The sequence below is a fragment of the Anser brachyrhynchus genome, assembly GCF_964034855.1.
Source record: "Anser brachyrhynchus genome assembly, chromosome: 5".
Taxonomy (NCBI): Eukaryota; Metazoa; Chordata; class Aves; order Anseriformes; family Anatidae; genus Anser; species Anser brachyrhynchus.
The window spans coordinates 41,923,776-41,940,175 of NC_137699.1; the positions used below are offsets into that span (position 1 = coordinate 41,923,776).

The window sequence follows — 16,400 nt, forward strand, 5'->3', positions numbered from 1 at the left end:
TGGCATCACCTGCTTTGGCACTGGCATCCTCCCTGCCAAGAAAGAAGGGGATCCGTAGGGAAGCTGCGTGCCCCGGACCCAGAAGGCTGCAGGGATGGGGTTCGTACCTTGGCACACGGTGCCGTTGAGGAGCTCGAAGCCAGCTGGGCAGTGACACTCGTAGGAGCCCGGAGTGTTCCTGCACTCTCCCCCCCGGCACTGAACAGCGGGGTCTTCACACTCATCCACGTCTGCCGAGCAGAAGGACACAGCACGGAGTGAGGCCCCAGCTCCTGCCACCACTGGAAGGTCCCCTCCCAGGGCAGCCATCACCCCGCTGTCAGCCTGCAAAGCGGGCTCGGGCTGCCCTCCAGTGCAAGCTGCCGCAGTGAGGTGAGGGCAGGGACTGTTACTGGGGCGTGAGGGGTCAGCACACATCCTTCACCTGCCTGCTGCAGGCAGCGGGAACTGGATCCCAGCCCCGAGCTGAGCACACACACACCGACGCTAACCCTAACGAAAAATAATCCTGGAAAGCATCCCCAGGCAGGTGAGGGACACGGTGCCCAGAGGCTGTGAAGTCTCTCTCCTTGGAGACGTGGTCCAGGGCAGCCTGCTGTAGGTGGCCCTGCTGGCACGGGGGGACCAGATGACCTCCACAAGTCCTTTCTAATCCCAGCCATTCCGTGATTCTGTGAACACAGGGGTGCTGCTGAACACAGCACGGTGCTATAGCCCCAGCGCCCGCCTCCAGCAGAGCTCTGTGCTGGGTACCACCACCACCAAGAGGCCAGCGCAGAGCCACGCATGCTGACCAGCCCTCTCTTCAGCTAGCTGCACCACAGCAGGCTTCAGGAAAGTAACCCAGCACCAGCCGCACCTCCTGTGGCTCTGCTTTCCTGCTGGCCAGGCTGGCCTACGATGCCCTTCTCCTGGCAAAGCTGGCCCAGCCTCAGCCAGCCCCATCGCTCAGGACCGCTCCAGTCACCTGTCCCTGTGCCACAAGCTCTGCAGGTGGGGGCGAGGGCAGAAGACAAGTCCCCACACTGAGCCCCAAGGCAGAGGAAAGGACCCTCTTTTCCTCTCTGCAGAGCACCAAGCATGCCCCAGGCATAAAGCAGCATTGCTCCCTCCCTCCTCAGGGCAGGGTGTCCAGCTGTTTGGTTTCAGAGGGCTGCAAGTAGCGATGCTCTCGAATCCTTTTGGAGATGAACCATAACCTAGTTTATTTATCACAAAACTATCACAAAACCCTTATCGTTTTTCAAATATGAAACCCAGAGCCACAGACAAGGCCACGAGCCAAGGCGGGGAAGAACGTGCCATCCTGCCATTGGGTTAGTGTGACCCAAACAGTATCGAACCCTGATAAGGCGCCCTCGTGACACGGCCAGGGCAAGGTGGCTGAGAAGGGGGTCACTTGGAGGCCTGGGAAAGGGGGAGGGCAGATGGAAAGGGACCAAACCACAGCTCTCCCATTGCACGCAAAAATCATATGGAAAGTGACCTCATTTCACACTGGGTTTCTCAGGCACTAACACAGAGGAGAAGGGGGGGAGCCTTCTTCGCCTCCCCAAGTGGAGACCCCATGCAGGGGAACTTCTGAGAGTCACATCAAAGGTGAGATCTTCCTGGGTGTTTTTCAACAGCTGTGTGCAAGCTGCAGAGCTCTGCAGCTCTCTAGAGACAAATTCCTCTATTGAGGACCTAAATGCGGGACACGTGCTCCCAGGCACACGATTCTGAACTGAACCACACACAGCCTGTCTCTGCCCATGTATCCAGGGTCCTTTGTATTCCTCTGGCCTTTGTCAGCATTCCTCAGGTGGCAATTAGTCCAGGAGTTTCATCAGTGAGTCCTTCCCCCATCCCTTTCCTGGGTGAGGGAGATCTCCTTCCTGCTGCCCTGGGTGACATCCACTTGTAGGCCCCCGTGCTATCTGCTGACTGGGGAGCTAAACAGCCGCAGAAGGATCTGGAGGCTAAGGATGTCCCCAGGCCCTCCCAACAACCTAGGCATGGCTATGTCTCTCCCCCTGCTGGGTATTCCTTCCCTCTAGCGCCCGCTCCTCTGTCCCTGGGAAAGGGAATCCTTACCTTCGCACACGCTGCCGTCTCTGGACACAGTGTAGCCAGCATCACAGGCCATGCAGGAGTAGGAGCCCTCGGTGTTGAGGCAGAGTCCGGAGGGACAGGCAGCCCGGGCTGTGCACTCGTCGATGTCTGTGTAAGCACACAAGGGAGAGCGAGGTGGGTGGGAAGAATAAGGAGAAACCACGACCAAGGGCAGCTAAGCTGAGGGAAACAGCCAACATGGGGTCCAGAGAGTCAGGACCTGGCCAGAGCCAAGCACTCAAGAAGAGCCCTGGGAAACCTCGGGCTGGGTGTGTGACGTGTCGGGGGCTCTGGGTCTGGACCAAGAGCTCCTCGGTACCTTGGCAACTCTTCCCATCAGGTGCCACCTCGTAGCCCCGGTAGCAAGAACATCGGAAGGAGCCATCCAGGTTGACACACTGTCCGTGGGCGCAGGTCCCCTCCACAAGGCACTCATCCACATCTGCGTGACAGGGAAAAGGGCAACATGGCACGGAAGGGTGCTCAGGTCCGTCCCCACCACCCGAGTCACGAGGGCACTGTGCTAGACAAGCGTGCTGCACGTGCCCCTGGCTCTTTTTGAGGTTTGCATGGGGGCGAGGGTGCCTCGCAGGGCCAGCCCGAGGTCCTCACCAATGCATCTCCCGTTCCTGGGCCGGTAGCCATCCGCACAGCTGACACACCTGTAGGAGCCCGGGGTATTCACGCACTTCCCATTGGGGCAAGGGCTGGGATCCACGCACTCGTTGATATCTGCCAGGAAACAAAATCTTTGCAGGCTCCTTCAGGATGTCCCCTGCAGTTGGAGCCTCAGAGTCCCACTCTGAGACAGGGGTGCCCAAGAGGAAGTGAGACAGGTTTGCCAGGGCTTGGGGAATGCTTCTCATAAGCACTAAGGATACTACACCCACACCTGGGGGCCGACAATCCAGCAGCAAAACTCGCTGCCAGAGGATGTTGCCAGGCCAGGAATGTGCACGGGCACAGAAAGGGATCAGCAAAGCAGCGCTGCTTTGCCATCGGCTTTCGTAACTACGATTAGGATGCAGCCTCCAGCTCAGGAAGTCCTTAAGGCACGTGCTTCCTGGAGGCCGTGCAGGGGTAGCAGCATTCTGTGCATACCCTGTTCCCCCTATTGTCCCCTAAAATATGCTCCTACTCTCTGTTGGAGACAAGCTACTGAGGGAAAAGGGATCTTTGATCAGGCACATCATGCGTTCACAAGGTCAAGTGCTCCGAAGGGCCCCAGTCATGCCAAGTGAGAGGGATGTCGTTGGGACAGGCGGCCTCAGCCTTTGCAGCCTGCTCTCCCCGCAGACCACTTGCCAGCACAGGGGTCTGGTGACAGAGTCGAGCTGTCACTAAAACATATGGGCATCACCTCCCAGAGAGGGAAGCTGGCACTAGGCTGGCCCCAGTGTGCCAAGGGGGCTGTCCCTGGGGAAGTGGGAGAGGATGTTAGGAGAAATCTCCCCTAGAGCCCAGGAAAGCCTGTCCCTCCTGCAGGGAGAGGAGGGGACAGGCAGCCATCAGGGGAGGCACAGGGCAGACAAACATGGGTGGATCCGTCGTCTGCTCCAGGAGGAACAACCCCTCAGCGAGGAGAGGTATTCAGCTCTGCACAGAGGGAAACAGGCAGCAGCAAGCTTCACCTTCACACTGTCCTCGGGGCCCCATGGCAAAGCCCTCCTTGCACTCGCAGCGGTATGAGCCGGGGGTGTTGACGCATCGCTGTCCTGGGCAGGTAGAGGGCTGTTCACACTCATCTTGATCTGGCAACGCAGAAGGAGACAAGTCCTGAAGCCTTTCCCCTCCAGAGCTGGGTGCAGATTTGCTGCTCCACCTGCTGAAGTCTGCCCATCCCAGCACCACCCCCCACCACCATGAAGCAGTGGTCAGTGTAGGCACGTGTGCATGCACATGAGAGAGCACAAGGGAGGGAGAATGGGGAGAGCCTGGGGAGGTGGCAGCACGGTGCCAGGAGACCGCCACTTACCCTGACAGCTCTGCTTGCTCTCCGAGACAACCAGGGTGTACCCAGAGTAGCAGAGGCACAAATAGGAGCCCACGCTGTTGACACAGTGACCTTTTCCAGCACAAGGATCCTGCAGGCACTCGTCTTCATCTGTGCTCAGGCAAGGAAGGAAGACAGGCTGTCAGCACCAGCAGCTCCTGCCGCCCATCCACCAGCCCCACGGTGCACCGGGTGGGCAGGGCTCAGCAGAGATGCCAGAAAGCCTGCCCCAAGAGCCTGAAGGACCAAAGGGTCTACTGACGCCTGGCAGGGAGGCCCTGCTCTTCCAACCTGCCCTGAGCATAAGGGCTGGGGGAGCTGGTCCCAGCAGGAGTCCCCCACCCCAGGGCTGCTCTGGCCCTGCTCGCCTTCCTCGCCCCTCACCTCAGAGGCAGTGCTGACATACCGATGCAGCGGAGATGGCTGGGGTGCAACGCATAGCCCGGGTGGCACAAGCAGCTGTATCCATCTGGGGTGAGCACACAAGCGCCAGCTCCGCAGGCGAGAGGTGAAGAGGCACAGCCACTGGCCCCTGGGTGGAGAGAGCACAGGGCTGGGGGCTGCACCAGTCCCCTGCAGCGCTCAGCCCCACACAGGGGAGGTGATAAAGTTGGCCAGCCTCATGCGTACCAGAGGTCTTGGAGGATGGGGCCATCTTTTGGGGTGAGAGCAGAGCCCCCTGCCCTGCTGAGCAGGGTGCAGACAGCAGGGGGGCAGCAGGGCACAGGAGAAGGCAGCAGCATCGCCCCCCACCCCATCCCGGGGCCAGACCAACCCCAGACAAAAGGCTATTGAGGGAGGCGCATTCCTCAGCAAGGTGCCTCCGCCAGCCCTGCTCCCAAAGGTGCTCCAGCCCCAGGCGGAGGACCAGGGCCGAGCTCCCAGACGCTTAGGCAGCCCTGGAACAACAGCCCTCTTGTTTTCTGCGCGGTAAACAAGCCGCCCCAGCAGCCACATGCCGCCCCTTCCACCCTGCTCCCCGGTGACTCAGCTCACGCCGCAGCCACCGGGGCAGGCGCGTGACCCCCCTGGCCTGGCGTTCGCTGCCCAGCAGATGAGCTGCAGGCAGGGAAGGGCCTGGAGAACCAAGTGCTTCGCTCCCCGACAGGGTTGTCCTTGGACATCCCTGCTCCCGGCTGGCCTCCCCTGGCTGGGACACGCCAGCGGGGCTGGGACACGCCATCAGGGCTGGGATGGCAGTCCCGGGTGTTAGGTGGGAAGAGGAGAGGGCTGGGAAGGGAGAGAGCTCTGGCACGGAGCTTAGGACATAATTTCCCTGCAGTGGCAGGCAGGGGAGGGACACGCACCTGAGCCCTGGGCAGGCATCTGTGTTGGAGCAGCATCAGCCCAGGTGGTGGTGGGGCCAGGCTGGGGAGGAGCACGCCGGGACTCCTCTTCCTCTGCTGAGGGGAGCAATGAGGAAGGAGAGGTGAGCTCCAGCGCCTGGTCCCAGGTGCAGGTGTCCACCCAAAGCCCACCAGTGCTGGGTGTCCCAGTGCCCACATCCCTGGGACAGCCAGGGTGGGGCAGCAGGGTGGCTGCAGAAACCTCATCAACTTATTTAACCTCCTCCGCTCGCTCCCTGCAGAGCCAGCGTGGCCTGTTGGAGAAGTAACACCTCCTGCACCCCTGCAGCCGCCCATCAGTCATCCCGGCATGGCCAGGAGCCCATCCTGCCCGGTGCTATCTCTGAGGGCGATGGCATCTCAAAGCCATCACACTCTCCTTGCTGCCCCTTCCCCTTCAGCACCGCTCCCACCTTGCCTTCCCTTCAGCCGGGTGCTCACCTCTGCGCGTGGCGGGCTCTGGGGTGGCACCAGCAGCAACCTGAGGGACAGAAACACAAGGCTGCCTTTAACCACTTGTATGTAGCTGAGATGCCGTGTCCCATGCCCACCCAAGGGGACATCCGAGCACAACCTGTCTCTCCACTCTGAGAACCTTTCCATAAGAAAGAAAAGAGGCAGCTAAGCAACAGCAGTCCCATTTCAGCTCTGCTTCAAATCCAAAAGCTTTGGAAACTTTGGTTCAGATATCTGCCCTGACCTGAGATTTTCCTGTGTCCTTGGGAAAGGACAGTCCATGTCTAGTGACAATGGCAGTGTGCTGTCCCCTCTCTCAGAGAGGCCACAAGTATATTCAGGGGCTATTGAAGGGGGGGGCACAGAGGCACTGAGGTGAGATATAACCCAGCCTCTAATGATGGACGGGATCAAGAGACACAGTTTTCAAGTCAGGCTCATAATAACAAAGCCCATCCGCAGGAGAGCCCGGCAGAGAATCGGTCCCCAGATGGCTCCACTGGCGGAGCCCTGTGTCCCCAGCTGCAGCCAGGCTGGTCTGGCAGCAGGGAGTGAGTGCTTCGTCCCTCAGCCGGAGCTGCTACCCCAGCCCTGGTGAACTGGAGGTCACAGGCCATGAACTAGCGCCGCAGAGCCCGCAGCTCCTGCTGGTGTGAGCTAACAGCCTCTTAGCAAGGGCTGGGCAGGCACCTGGCACAGAGCCTCCAGCCACCGCAACGCAGCCAGGGGGAGAGGCTGTGCAGCTACTTGCTCACCTTGCTGCTGCCTCTGACCACATTTCACAACTCCCCATCACCTGTTTGTATGATCCTGCCACATTTGGCAAGACGAACCTTACTCACCTGACCAGCAAGAGAAACTTCACCTGGAAAGGGAAACAGTGCACGGTGAGTGGAAACAAGGCAGGCAGGCACCCTCCTCCAACCCTGGCAGCTCTAATCTCATCCCACCTCTAAGACACTGCCTCACAGTATTTCATTCTCCCCTGTAAGAGCTTGTTCCCAAAGCCTACACCCCCGGACTCTTTTGGCACTTCACAGCCCGCCGGAGCTTCCACCCCAGCAGCTGCTGGCACAAGCAGTCGGTCACACTTCTCCCCAGCTGTACTGGACAAAAGCTGAAGGAGTGCGGTGCCAGGGCTCCCACGCAGAGCTGAGGTCCCACGGGAGGCAGCCTGGCCAGCCAGCACCCACTGCAAAGATGCAGTCTTGGGAGCCTGAAGCACTCAACCTCTCCTCCAAAGGCCTGAAGAGGTGCCCCAGGAACACTGCAGGGCTGAAGGACACCTTGCATATTCACACACATGTAGAAAGCCCGCATCAGCCACAAGACCACCCATGGGGACACAGTAGGACCTGGGAATTGCCCTCCCCTGCCAGGGACCCGGATGGAGCAGCTTTAACCTCACACTACCCTCTCCTGCCGTGATGCCAGGGTGGGGTAATGCCTGCAGGATGCTTCCGCGCAAGCTGTCCTGCAGCTGCTGTCTCCTTGCTGTCCAGTCTAACGTCCAGTTGCTGCTCTCCCTTTGCTCTTCCAGGCTGAGGGGCAGCTCTTCTGCTTCGGCCTTCCTCATGGACAGGCGGATGTCAGAGCTGGAGTAGGTGTAGCCATGTCCTGCTGGGCAAATCTCCTTGAAGGCTTCTGTAAGGGAAAATCAAATCAGAGCTTTAGAGGTTGATGCAGGGATCACAGGCAGATGTGCCTACAGTACCGAGGCATGATGGTGGGACGCGTGGAGGAAAGAGTGAGAACGGACAGGTGTCTGTGAACGCAGCTACCGCTTTCTCCCATCCAATCATTTTCTGGAGATTTCTAAGGGTTAACTCATGACAGAAACAAATCTTGGCTGCAGTGGGTGGATGCATCAAGCAGAAGATATTTTCAACAGCTGCTGGCTGGTACTCCTGGACACCAAAACCTAAATCTCTCCCCCAGGTCAGTACTGCTAGGAAGGGGTCACGCCACGAGAAGGTTCAGTCTAAGTGAGGGAGCAGAGAAAAGCAATCCCCTGGCACCCAGGCACTGAACACTTCGCACGTCACTCAAGGTGCTCTACACAAACCACCAGAAGATTTTTCCCAGCCCTGAGGATTTCTGCAGCTTTCCCTCCCCATCCTACCCCACGCTGAGACATGCTGAACTCACCCCCACTCCTGCAGCAGATGTGAGGGAAGCCGAGCGAGACAAAAGGGCTGCCAAGCAAAGCCAGGCACAGACGTGGCTGTGCTCTCCCTCCAGAGCCGTGGTTTCCCGGTCTCACCTGAGCCGGGCACGGGGCACTCCTCGCAGTTCTTGCCCCAGCCCTTGCCGACGCGGCTGCAGCAGCAGATCTGCTGGGTGATTCGGTGCGAGAGGGGGAAGGAGCACACGCCTCCGGCCGCCGAGCGGTAACACAGCCCCTGCTCCATCGACACCGCTTTGTCCGCTGAAACGCAATGGCAGGGTCAGTGCCTGAGGTCCAGCCCTGCGCCCACCAAAGAGGGATCTGAGGGCACTCAGCCACTTGGGACTTTCTCTGCCCATGCCTCCCAGCCTGTCCCGAGGCCTGCCCCATCCTCTCCCTGGAGCACCCCTGAAGGCACGTTCCCCCCAGGCTCCACCATGAACGAGAGCAGGAGGCCATGAGATGCCCAGGGACGACAATCATGCATGAGGGGCAGCATACAGGCACGCAGCCCTGCACCCACCCCCACGTGCACGAGGCACAAAGCATGCTGCAGCCCCACTGAGCTGCGGGGTCCTGCTCAGGTCCTGCCCCCCCCTGCGCTGTGGTTCCCCTGGAGCACTTACAGATGCAGTGGCTGCGGGAGGGGTCCAACATGGTGCCAGGCCTGCAGGTGCAGCGGAAGCTGCCGCGGGTGTTCAGACATTCGGCGTCTTTGCACAAGCCCTGCATCAAGCATTCGTTGATATCTGCAGGGAAGAGGGAGCACTGGCTTGGCTGACAGCCCCTGGCCGTGTGGCTGCCTGGTGCCCAGGAGCACTGGGTGCGGGAAGGGCTGCGAGGCGGAGAGGAGCTGCCTCTCCCCTTTTGCTGCCTAGCCAAACCCGCCTCCAGAGCCTTGATGGTGCTTCAGAGTTGGAGGAATGAGGGAAGGGCACAGGGACTGGTGACCCACGTGGGTGCTGGCAGCGCTCCGGCTGCTGAGAGAGCCCACTGCTAGGCAGAAAGTGGTGGACCAGGCTCTGGCTCATTGCTGTAGTGTCTTCTTCTGGGTTGTAGGTCACGCAAGAGGGAGGACATCAAGTTCAAACACTGCCTCTGCCCCTGACTCAGCAAGCAACGTCAGGCAGTCTTCAGAAGGGAGCTGGGCTTCTCCCAGGGAAACACCGTCAGTCTCATCCGTTTGGCCGGCAATAAAGCCTTTCCTACAGCACCACGCAGGAATGTATGAGCTAAGCTGGAGAAGATGGGGATTGGCAAAAGGTGCGTAAGGGGGGAGCCGAGAGCAGATCTCAGGGTGGAGGACAAAAAGGAAGCACTCCTCATGGATTGATCCAGCTTTATATCTTCGCTAAAGACCTTGGCCCAGAAAAGTAAGTGTGCTGATGAAATGTGCCGTCTCGGGAGGCACAAACAGTTCAGGAAGAGCTGGATGGGAGCGTGGAGCGGCAGGAGCTGGATGAACCTCAGCAGCACTCCACTACAGATCTCATATGCTACAGGCTAAGAGGTTGGAGCAGACAGTGAGAGCTCACAGACCATGCTGCTGTAAGGAATGCCAACATGGTGCTAGGCAGCTTCATGCAACCACTTCCCAAAGACCCAGGGCAGTCCTAACACCAGTATACAAGGCCTTGCTGAAACCTCATGTGCCTTCTAGAGACCGTCTCAAGGTGGAAGGGGTGCAGAGAAGAGCTGCTGGACACTTGGAAGAACACTGCCTGACAGCAGCTAGGCACAGGAACAACTTTCCCCACTCTAGCTTATTCCTCGGAGCTGAGGCATCACTGCTTGGCAGAATTGGGGTGTCACACAGCCAGCTGTGACAGCTGGAGTTTAGACTTACTGACCAGAGAGGTCCTCTACAGACCTGTGCTCTTAAACTCCTCCGTTCATTCCACCACACACGGCTGAGCCACACAGGGGCCACGAAAACCAGGTCATGATGTTCAGCCAGTTGGAAGTACCAATGCCACAGGGATGTGCAACAGTCCAGGGAGGAACAGCATCTGTCTGCACTGATCTAGAGCCGGCCTTTATGCAGTTCCTGGGGCAGACCTTTCAGCAGAGGGTGGAGAACAATTCAATCCCCAGGTCTTCCTACGTGGGTTGCACAGACATCCCCTTGCATACCTCTTGACCACCCCAGACCCCAAGGAAGGACAGCTCTCAAGCTCTCTCTAGATAGACAAGTGTGAGCAAGTCCTGAGAGAATCTCCTACACTGACCGGAACTGGTGGCCTCAGAGCAGAAATCCCAACAGAGAGATAACAAAGCTCAGCAGGGAGGATTAACAGAGCACCCTGCATGGCAAGAAGACACCCCCTGAAAGGATCCACAGAGACTTTATGTCCTGGAAGATGCAGGCAAACTGTGCATAGCCGTGCTGTCCCTTGCAGCTCTGGGAGGAGGGGGTGGCTGTGACAGTACTGTGACAAGTGGCGTTTTCCTGCTCGGTGCCAAGCACAGGTTCACAACAAAAAAGCAGTGGCCAGACCCCAGATGAGCTGGGGACCCCACTCGGAGAGGAGGCTCGGGCTGTGTGGCTGATCTCTGTCCCTCCCTGGCACCACTCAGGGCCGTGTCACGCCGACACACCACGGGGATGAGGTGCTTGGCCTCCGCATAAGCAAAGGGATTGAAGGGATTAGAGTAATGAGAGCACAAAACAAACAAGCACCAAGGGCTGCGCTTTGTGAGCTTAATTTAAACCAGGGCCACACGCTGGCCTCAGTCCAGCCCCTCTTTTCCACTGGCAGCAGAAGACCCACCCACAGTGGAAATCCCCGGGGGGAGCAGAGGCAGGCAGGCGCTTTCGGTGCCACACACTCCTGCCCCTGCAGCTGGCCAGAGCCGCTGCTGACCCACAAGAAGAGGCCTCAGGCACCATGAAACGAGGTTCATAAGCTGTCTCGGCTGCTTCCTCCCACCCCACACAAGCCTGCCGGTGCTCCTGAGGAACAACCATGCTGGGTCAGGCAGCCTGTGGTTTACACCAGTGTGTGGTGAGGAGAAAGGACCTGAGCTGGCAACAGGCGCTGAGGTGCAGGTGTGTGTGTGACTGACCCCATGGACCCCAGCCCACAGACTCCTTTGCCCCGTGTCTAGTAACCACATTACTCCTGCAGTGCCCCCCTTCTGTCTGCCCCTGAGGCACTGGGAGGTTCTCGCTAGCGAGAGGCCAGCCCGTGCTGTCCTCCCCGACAGCCATGGGCACGAAGCCTGCAGACCGCTGTTAGTGCAGACCAGGCCATGCTGCGGCTCCCGGCCCCTGCTGCTCTGTCTGGAGAACGTCTCCTGGGGCCCAGGGGGATTGAGGGGGCCCACGCCAACAGGTGCTGGGTCTTCCAGCCCCTCTCAGCTCAGACTCGTTACAGCCTTGTTCCTGCTCAATGGGATGCGGCAAGGCAAGGCAAGGAATTCTCGCAGAGATGAGCCGTTTGTTCCTCTGCTGGAAGGCACCAGAGACAGCCCTCAGTGTCCATGCAGAACGGCACAGAGCGGGCTCTTGCCAGGGCCCTCCTCCAGTGGCTCAGCCCGCGAAGCCAGAACCCAGCACAAAGGCTGCTGAGCTCCTCTCCTACAAGCCAATGGCCTGGGGAACCAGCAGCTCTCGTTCAGCCCCTTGGCTCTGCTCCTACCTGGGCTGGCAAGAGGCTGTGTGGCCTCTCCCGCAGTCTGTCATCCAAATCACTCACTCTGGACCCGAGCTGAGGTGCTGGGCTTCCAGACACACGTCCCACAGCAACAGCAGGGATCGGAAAAGCACCTCGAGGCAGCAGACTGCAGAGCAGTGCTTCTCCAGCCTGGCTTACAAAGGAACACGCAGAGGCACACGTCTCTGGTTCAGGGCTTTTCCTATGTGGAGACCTTCCTAGCCAACTCCACATTGCCATTGCTCGTCAGCATGCCGAGCCTCACCCTGCTCCAGAGGGGACACAGATCCAGAGCAGCGCCGCAGGTCCCAGCTCACTGACATCAGTGGTTCCAGCTGCTCTGCTCCTCAGGCTCCTATTGAGCATCCCCGGGTGGCTCCTCACACCCATGGCACTGCCCATGGCCACACAAGGGGTGGGAGCTGAGCACCACGGAGAATAGAAGCTGTTGTGCTGTTGAAAGTTCTCCCCCAGGACAATGGGGGGAGGTTGAATCATTAATTAAGTTAGCATGGTGGAAAGTCCCAGCTACGCGAGATGAGTCATTAGATTGCCAGCCCCGGGTTTGCGTGGCCAGGGCCCAGGCTCCCTGCTGCATCTTCTAGATGACACCTCGCAGCTTATCGTGAATCACGGGAAGGGAACCATAAAATCCCGCTGTAGTCAGAGCACGGAAAACACAAACACTGTGGGCCAAAGGATGCCAAATGAGTGTGAACCAGACAGAAAAGTGGAGGGATGGTGCCGTCCCCACATGGAGCCAAGGGACTGTGAGAGTGAGAAATGGATAGACCCCAACAGCGCCAGGCAGGCAAGGCAGCCTGGCTGCCTGCACGAGTGACACACTCAGAACAGAGGAATCCACTTTTATGGCACTCTCCCTCTTAAAAAATAAGCAAATGAACGAGCAGTCAGCCTTCCAAAACAGTTTTCAGGCAACAGAACTGCTGTTGCTTCAGACTACAGGAGAAGAGCTGTGCGCTCACACTTGGCAGAGCAGCAGCACAGCCCCTTGCTGTGTGCACAGCAGGAACTGGGGTCAGCATCCCAACAGCAGGAGCTAACAGGTGAGCATTCTCATGCTGGCCCAGCTCTGAGCTGACTGCATACAGGCTGAGTCATGTAGGTCAGTGTAACCTGGTTTTTGGTTGTTGGTTTGTTGTTTTTTTTTCAATGTTTGATGGAAACCCAGGGATTTTTTGTAGATCTGTATCAGGCAAGTTAGATAATTACACCTCTGCCTGACAGTGGATGTGGGAAGGAGAGAGAGGGATGAAAGCAGCATCCTTACCTTGGCAGTGGCTCCGATTCAGCCTCTTGTATCCCTGGGGACACTCCACCTGTCCGTTCTCCACCACAGGGTGTGCTGGGAAGAAAGCAAACACTGAGCGACATAGGCAGCAGAGCCACCCACCAGGGTCATACCTTCTCCTCCGCCCTCCTTGCAGAAGGGACAGAAGGTGTGCCTTGGGCAAGCCTGTGATGATGCCCAGGGCAGAGGGAGAGGTGGACGCAGCCACATTTCCCAAATGGTGGCTTCTGCTGCTTGGCAGGTGCCACTCTGGTGGCTCAGAGGTGCTGCCTGTGCTTCATTATCCATCCCTCTGCCACCTCAGCTCCTCCCTGGCCAGCTTGGAGAGCCAAGTGGCACATGACAAGGGGGATCAGAGCAGAAGAAATGACAGAGGTCCACAATAAGATGCTGAAATAACAGGCCAGGGCCTGTTTATTATATTTTCCCTCTTTTTTTTTTTTTTCCTGCCCCAGTCAGTCTCACCAAAAGAGATAAAATAGCTTTGTGGGTTTCAAAATGGCCTATAACCTGCACAATTAAATCTCTCCCAAATTTTTAAAGGCAAATAAAACGTGGTCAACAAATATAAAGAAAGTCAGAGTTAGGCATTGCATTTTGGAGCAAGGGAAAGGGAATCTGGGAGGTGAAGGGTTGAGGAGTGAGTAAGCCTGGGGTGGGGTAGAAAGAAGGGTGCTTTGTCTAGGGATGGGATTTTCCCAGGGCGGGGTCTCTTTTTAACATTATTCTGGACCATATGAATGGAAACGAGGAGTGTGTGTAAGAGCTCAGTGACTCTCCAGCCGTATTCCCACCACCCAAACTCCTCCTGCCTAACATCAGCAGAACACACTGGCGTCATAAATGGAAAGCCCTTGATGGCAACAGCCGTATCTAGAATCTGGCAGCTTCCTAACATGTTGCAGCTTTCAAGAACCAGGGACAAACTGAGACCATGCCTCAGGCAGGAGATGGGCGGAAAGAGCCTGCAGAGGTTAAGAAAACAAACAATCTGCTGGGGGCAGAAAACATGGTTGTCCATAATTCTTTGTCCTGGATACTCTGACCCTGTGATGCAGCTTGAAGCCGTTCAAAGACACTTTAGCTTAGCAAAGAAGTACATGGGAACAACAAGCCGTTCCCCACCCTTCAGCAGGGAGGAGAGGAGAAAGCCTAGGTTCCCCAGGTACATTAAATGAAGCTGCAAGGCTCTCTAGGTGCAGGGGATCCTCAGTGGCCAGATGAAGAAAAATCTATCTACTCACCCCTTTCAAGAGTTCAGCCATGGATTGTAGGCAGGAGGTGCACATAAATATCGGGATGTTAAGGGAGAGGGGGGTGCTGGTGATACTGGGAATCGCTGGGTACACTTCCAACCTTCTGGGAAGGGAAAAACAACCTCTGGCGCCCCAGCGGGATTCCAGGTCCTCCCACACCGCAGCCTGTGGGCTCGGGGCTGCCGACAGGCATTAACTGTGCTTGGAAGCATCTGTCAGCCTCAGCACAATGTGATAACAGACGCTCAAATGAAGCAGCATCGTTATGCGCAAGCCCTCCGACGGGGAGCCAAGCACGCTGGAGATCAAACAGCGATGACATGTGTCAGAGCCCTGCTCCCTCTCCAGAAAGCTTTTTGCAGAGAAACGCAGCCTGTGCAGCATCCTTCAGCCAGATGCTGCTGGGGAGAAGGCAAGGCAGAAAACAGCGGCGATGGGGGTGAGCAGGCAGGTCTTGTGCCACCTCGGCACACCAACGTGAGTCTGCAGAAACCTGCAGCTCGTTACCGCAGCGAATCAATTGCGAGGCTGCGGGTGAATGTCTTAATTTTGCAAAGAAACCCATATTCCCTGGAAAGAACCGCTGTAATGTAATGTGAGCAGATCTCTCTGTACCAAGTGAAAGCAGGACAGTTTCTGAAGTACTGGATGGAGTCTGCTCTCTTTCTGCCAGGATGTGGCCACAAGGGAAGGCAGCGTGTGGCTGCAGGAGGATGCAAACTCTTAACTCCCAGCTCTGTACATGGTTACTCAGGCAGAGGGCCACTTCCTTCCATGAGCTCTGATCCTGCCGAACAACAACAGAGGTGGCAAAACCCCTCCAAAACCAGCCAAGGACACCTGAGCTTCCTGCAAAGTGGATCAGCATCCATCCCTTTTCCATGCCACTGGCATGAGTGGGAGAGCAGCTTTGGAGGCTGTTCCTCTGGAACCCAGCAAGGGGCAATGCCTGGGAAAAAGCAGATCTGGTGATCGGAGAGGGCAGAGGTCCCACCCTTCTGTGTCTGTCTGTTTGTCTACACTCTCTCCAGGAAGGGATTCTGCTGGAGGCTGAGCCTGGGCATGGAGCAGCTGAGCCGCATCGGGTGAGCAGAGGGATTTCAGGCTGCCGGCAGGGTGCCCTGGCTCCTAATTCAAGGCTGAGATTTTGGAGCATCACCTCCTGGGCACTTCTGCCTCATGGGCTCGGCACTGATGGATGGGCTCTGCAGGGATCTGCCCCCCCTCAGCCCCTCCTCATCTTCCTGTCTCTACCCTAAGCTAGGACAATTTTCAAGTACAGAATGAGAAGGAAAACCAATGCATGGAAATCGGGCGTTTTGCAGTCTAGCAGGATGACTTCTAAGCAGCCAGCACACTTTGGAGTCCTGCAGAGCCTCCTGAAGAGGCTTTGCCAAGGGGCCCTGGATCCCCCTGGGCCCCTGGGTCCCCAGCCAGAGCCACAGGCTGACTCTTGTGGTGGGCAGAAGTGGTGCTGACATGGTCCAGGTGAAGGGCAACAAGGAAACGCTGTCTGAAGACAGGACGAAGAAGCTCAGCCTGATGTTGAAGTGGATAAAACTTCTTCTAGCAGTGGTAGCCACTAGGGCCTGAGTGAGGCAAGGTTTGCAGGGTGAGATAACACATTGTGTTCAGCCAATATCACTGTCACAAGAAGAAAAGGCAAGCCTGTGGTTAGAAGAGAGGCGAGGAAATGCTTGGCTGGTGAAAGCTAGCCTGTTTCTTTCAACTCTTTCCATTTTTCAAACCAAAGGCATTCTCTCTCTGCAAAACCTTCTTGCTGAACTCCTTTGCCGCTTTCAGGACCCTCAGTCATTTCTGGAGACCCTGGTCTGGCCCCAGAGAAGAGCTGGACCCCGGCATCTTCCCATGCAGGTGCTGGACATGGAGCAAGCAGCCAGCACAGTGGCCGCAGTGCCTCCACTCACCCTGAGCTTCCCAGACTGTGAGCAAAGAAAGGAGCCAGGATGGTCTCGTGACACCAGGAGTGGTGGGGTGGTGGACCCTGTCAAACCTCAGCCCGGTTTGGTGTGGAGATGGTCAGCCTCCAGGAAGAAAACACATCAAAGATGTCAGGCCAAGAGGTAAGAGCTGTGGCTGGGGGGTAAGATGAATTCCCA

At 57.6% G+C, this 16,400-nt stretch overlaps 1 protein-coding gene across 4 annotated transcripts in view; it reads right to left on the minus strand.

The window, feature by feature from the left end:
- The window catches only part of LTBP2 (latent transforming growth factor beta binding protein 2), a 64,762-nt gene that overhangs the window by 9,897 nt on the left and 38,465 nt on the right, over positions 1-16,400 (minus strand). The window contains exons 9-22 of one of the 4 annotated variants that reach the window (XM_080595515.1): positions 13,004-13,078; positions 8,683-8,805; positions 8,153-8,317; positions 7,303-7,533; positions 6,732-6,754; positions 5,875-5,914; positions 5,395-5,487; positions 4,494-4,619; positions 4,070-4,198; positions 3,726-3,845; positions 2,707-2,826; positions 2,414-2,536; positions 2,077-2,202; positions 108-230 (exon numbers count right to left, since the gene is read on the minus strand). In XM_080595515.1, the coding sequence (XP_080451641.1) occupies positions 108-230; positions 2,077-2,202; positions 2,414-2,536; positions 2,707-2,826; positions 3,726-3,845; positions 4,070-4,198; positions 4,494-4,619; positions 5,395-5,487; positions 5,875-5,914; positions 6,732-6,754; positions 7,303-7,533; positions 8,153-8,317; positions 8,683-8,805; positions 13,004-13,078 (1,617 nt within the window). Of the gene's footprint in view, positions 1-107; positions 231-2,076; positions 2,203-2,413; positions 2,537-2,706; positions 2,827-3,725; positions 3,846-4,069; positions 4,199-4,493; positions 4,620-5,394; positions 5,491-5,874; positions 5,936-6,731; positions 6,755-7,297; positions 7,534-8,152; positions 8,318-8,682; positions 8,806-13,003; positions 13,079-16,400 lie in introns of all 4 variants that reach the window. The other 3 variants (XM_080595513.1, XM_080595514.1, XM_080595512.1) reach the window with 3 other exon arrangements.